The 4,912-nt window shown below is 51.6% G+C and overlaps 1 protein-coding gene across 2 annotated transcripts in view; it reads right to left on the bottom strand.

The window, feature by feature from the left end:
* LOC102373626 (V-set and immunoglobulin domain-containing protein 4-like) overlaps positions 1 to 4,912 on the bottom strand; it is a 38,193-nt gene that overhangs the window by 23,658 nt on the left and 9,623 nt on the right. For both annotated transcript variants that reach the window (XM_025200134.1, XM_006020505.3), the window contains exon 3: positions 1,140 to 1,496. In XM_025200134.1, the coding sequence (XP_025055919.1) occupies positions 1,140 to 1,496 (357 nt within the window). The remainder of the gene's footprint in view (positions 1 to 1,139; positions 1,497 to 4,912) is intronic.

Raw genomic sequence — 4,912 nt, 5'->3', positions numbered from 1 at the left:
CTGTCTGTCTGTCTCGGGGCGGGGAGGGGGGACACTGCCTCAGGCCTGGCTGCTAAGCTGCTGTGTTACCAGATACCAATCACTCATGATTCACTCAGGGACCAGCTCAATACACAGGACCTAGCTACTACATGACGACTTAACGAGCATCAATTAGCACCTACCAAACTAGGCTAAGGAGAGGAAAGACTCAACACAGGCAATAACAGTCTTGGCACCAGTTTTACCTGTCAGCAGCTAGGGGTGCAGCACCTCAGAGCCCCCCTGCACCGATCTCCTCCACAGCTGGCAGGTGTCACAGCAGGGGCCACCATCCCTGCAGCTGCCACCGCGCTGCTCTTTAACACGCACAGTGTCACCCATGGCACCAGTTTTGCTTGTCCGCAGCTTGAGGTGCATTTCCCCCCAAACCCCTGCACCGATCTCCTTGAAACTTGATAGGATTTGTGGCCTCAGTAAGAGCTACCATCCTGGCAGTTTTGACCCCAATGTGGTGTACCACATAGACATGACATGAATTTGGCTTTCAAAAATTTTGGAATTTCAAAAAATCCCAACCCCCTGCACCTATGTTCTTGAAATCTGGCAGGTTTCATGCTCTCAGCAGGGGCTACCAGCCCTGCAAGTTTCGTCCAAATCAGACTAAAAACAACAAAGTTATCGATATTTCATTGATTCTCCCATTATACCCTATGGCCGGATCTCCAAGGCAGCTCCAAAGCTTTGGAGCTGCTTCAGCTGGATTGAGGCAGAAACCTGGTCCAGAGCTCCAGATAGGATCGTGGCCATCCGAAGTGGGTGGATCCGAAGCCGGATCGGATCGCTGCTGCCTCACACAGGCCTACAGTCTGCTGCTAAGAACAAGAAATCTACTCCCGCATCCCTACATGTATAGACATGTGCCCTGGAGAGTTTACTGCTCCCAGATTATTTGCACGTGTAGACAAGCCCATTTGGAAGAAGACAGAACTTGTGCAATAAAGAAGAGCCCTGAGACTCCATAAAACGCTGCCCCTAACCCTGTGGATGTGGGGAGTCACATTGAAAGAAATAGTCCTCTACTTCTGCTGTGCATCCAGCTCTCCTACTAAATACCACATCTCATTCACAAGGCATTTAAATTTTACCGCTATATTTACCTTTAACAACTCGAAGTGTAGTTGTCATCTCCTTTGTTGTCCGGCTGTCGTCCTGGGCTGTCCAGGTGACTTTGCAAGTGTAGAGTCCACTGTCTGGGATTTCAAGATTCTTAATCTGGAGGGAGACATTGCCTGGGATTTCTTTTTCGATGCTGACCCTGTCTCTATACCGAGTTAGCAGAGTGTGGTCACCAGTGAGATCTCTTTGAATGACAGTGACACGGGTCTGATCTCGCTCCATGGTCCAAACGACTGTTGTCTGATTAAAGTGGTCTGAGGGTACATAGATGCATGGTAAGATAGTAGAACTCTTCCACACTCCTTCAATCTCATCCGTGCCAGTCAGGTCCAGGATGGCTGCAGGGAGCAAGAGGCAAGGGGTAGAAATAACATCACGGTAGTGAGAACAGCATCAACACCAAAGGAAGCTGAAAACACTGCTAGGTGAAGTATGCCAAGCCACCAGCACTGTCAGTCATCCTTGACAACCAGCTTAAAGGACGCCACATCTTTTAGTGACATGGACTATGAGATGACAAATATAATTGAAGGAAGCTAGAAGAAAAGCATCTGTAGCAGTGCAGAAGTGTTGGGCTATGACAGGACTCACACTGCATGGAAGAACTCTGCAGCATGTTCAGCACAACTGACACTGTGACCTCCTCAGGCACCCACGTTAAACACAATCAGACTAAGGAAAACAGATCAGTCGCACTCACAACTGATGAACAATAACATGCTTTTTGTCTCTTGAACCTGAGAGACAGGAACGTTTTTATGAATGTTGCATTGTTCTTTCTGGCTATATTTTAAAGAATCTATAGGTTCCCACCCTACCCATCTTCTTTTTCATAAAATCAGCTAGAACCTTTCAAAACGCCCTCACTTCCTTTCTTCTGGAAAGACATTCCTTTGATTACATAAGGCAGGATTAACAGGAATAGCTAATTCTAATAATGAATTAATAACTCATTATAAAAACAAATTTTCAATCAATTTTTTCACTCCTGAAGGTTCTGACTGAAAAACCTGTAGACCTCATTTATAAGCAGGGAAAGTATGACACAATAATGCCTTAATATATCTTTCAGCTTTAATGCAGAGGAATCTGCAGGAGAGCAGGGAGGATATTCAATATCAGGTAGAGTTGAAGAGTTATCACAGTCCCCTCTACAACTCCATTCCCTCCAGTGCATCATTCACAAACAGGCACTTCCTCTCCAGCCTGCACACTGCTTCCCAGGCAGCCCTCAGCACTCCAACATGCCTTTGGGGCTCTCCAAACTAGCGTCTTCCACGACTGGGATGTCAGGGCCCAAACCAAACTTCTCGGCTACCAGGCTGTTGTCATCCCTAGCCTGTCGGCCTGCAGCAGGCCTCGTGCTATTTAGAGTCAGGTGGGCTTGGCTGCATGCCCCAGCCTCAGCATGAGATGCTGGCACTCAAGGACATTGTCCCATTACTGGGCAGGCCCCTGGAACACACCCTGGAGAGACAGTGCTGCTCACTTAACTGTCAGAGTTACCAACCTGTCTGCCCCAGGAGCTTTGAAGGTGCTCCAAGCGCTTCCTGGGCGGGTGCTGACAACAGCTCTCGTGGGGCTCGTGTTTATGGCTGCAAAGCAAGCAGGGGACTTAACCCTACAGTTAACCCAGGAACAATGGGCCCATCCTCTCCTGACACTCCTGCATCCCCGGACCCATGCCTTACCACACCGCTCTCAGGCACAAACAGTACAAATCGCGGGCCCTCTGGCTATGCCGGCCACGGTTTTCAGCCCTCAGGACTGCCAGCAGTCCTGTACGCCCTTGGCTGTCTTTGAAGTAGTATCTTCGATGATTGTGACCTCAGAATCCAAACCAAACTTCTCGTCTACCAGACGCTTGCCACCCCTGGCTTGTGAGCCTACCCTCACCTTGTCATCCCACCCAGGCAGTTGTCATCCCTGCCCATCCCTACCTCTATCTTTTTAAAAAACAGGTATGGTTGTACCGCGTACCGTGGTCTCAAGCCAGGGTGATGCGGTCCCAGGGTCTTTGAGATCTAGAAGAGAAGGATCCATGCATTTTTAGCAGCTCCTACTTCTTTAAAGACATACCAGGTTACAAATCAGGGAAATGAAAAGTCTGCTGGGGGAATTTGTAAACGGCCCGTAACGTCATGAACCTAGACACAGAAAAGTCAAGGGCTGGGTCTTGGGTAGATCCAGCTCTATAGCAAGAGCCCAAGTCAGCTTCCCTTTTAACTGACCACAAGTCAGGGTTGCACTAAAACATGTGGGCTGGAGGTGGCAAGGGGGTTGCCATTCTGTGGCCCTGCTGTGCACGGGCACAGAGCGAAGATGCGGAAATCTGCGGGGGCAAGAGCGTCTCCCAGCAAGAGCCCACAAGCAGGCAACAACATGACACTTCTGTGTTGACTACTATCCCCTCAGTCTTTCCTCCCTACAGTCGTGTTGTTTTTTCCCGACCCTTCCAGCATATAGTAATCATCAAACATCGTGGCCAGCTCTGCGAGGCCAAGCATCAGTCGCATGACTCTAAGAGCAGAGCAGCTGGAAGCCACCTGAGCTTCCCGCTTAGGGCCGCTCAAAGCTGGAGAGGAGCTGCACTCGCTTCACCTCTCCCACTGTAGGGGCCTTCCTCCCCTACCCTCTGGGTGTTTCCCTTCAGGGGCCAGCACTACAGGGCTACCCACAAGACGAACCGTCCCAAGCCACAGGCGCTACAGGAGCAGGATTCACGGGCCTCCAGAACTTCAGGACAACTCTCTATGCAGCTCAAGAACAGCATGACTCCCCTAGGTAGGACCCTCTTGGGTGTTAGAAGAGCTTGCGCTCAGCAAAGCAGTGGCAGCTGGAGTCACAGACAGCTGCAAAGGTCACTTCCTACACACTACCTGCCCCATGAGCCAGATGCCCAGCTGTCACAGGGGACGTATCCCCGTCCCCCCGTCAACTCCTTTCCCTCCTGTGCATCATCCGCAACCAATCGTTGTGAATATAGTATTTCCCTTCCAGGCTGCAGCCTGCTTCTCAGTCAGTCCTCACCATTTCAATGTGACCTTGGACATCTTCAAACTTGTCCCAGGCCCCAGCACTTGAGGGAAAAAACCCCCTCAGCAGGTTCTGCTGGGCAGGGGGCTAGCCCCACTGCTCCTCACTGCGCCATGGTTCTTGGGGGGCTCTGTACGAGCCCCTTTAGTCCCCTCCCTTCTCCCCCAGTCCTCTCATGGTTGCCCTGCACAAGGCAGTTCTGGCTCTTTAATAAAAAAACCCCACTGAAGGTAGCTCAGTTCTCAGCGCTCGTACTGGCGGATTCGATCCCTGTTGCTCCCTGCCAGTTGGTGTGCTCTGCAGGAGTCCCCAAAGCTGTGAGGCTGCACAAGGAGCTGGGGCTTTTCTTCTGTGTTTTTTTTTTTCTTAAAGGACCAGAGCCCATGTGGGCAGGGCAGCCCTGTGGGGGCCGGTGGAGCAGGGGGTGGGACGAGGAGGCTCGTACAGACCCCCCATGGAGCGTGGGGCAGATGGGGGCAGTGAGGATCGCCCCCCACCCAGGGGCACCTGGTGAGCACCAACGCTTTTTTTGAAAGTACTGAGCTGGGCAGGCAGTTCAGCCATGGGTGGGCTGTGGGAGTGGGCATGGATTGGGGAGGCTCGGGGTTCGAGTGGGGTCAGAGGAGCTGGCAGGGTCCCCCCCATGGTCTCCTTCCCCTCTCCCAATCTCCCTTTCCTGCCCCTAGGACTTACCTGCTCAGAGTGGCTGGTCCCGGCG

The sequence above is a fragment of the Alligator sinensis genome, unplaced genomic scaffold (genome assembly GCF_000455745.1).
Source record: "Alligator sinensis unplaced genomic scaffold, ASM45574v1 scaffold809_1, whole genome shotgun sequence".
Taxonomy (NCBI): domain Eukaryota; kingdom Metazoa; phylum Chordata; order Crocodylia; family Alligatoridae; genus Alligator; species Alligator sinensis.
This window is presented reverse-complemented; position numbering and strand designations above follow the sequence as displayed.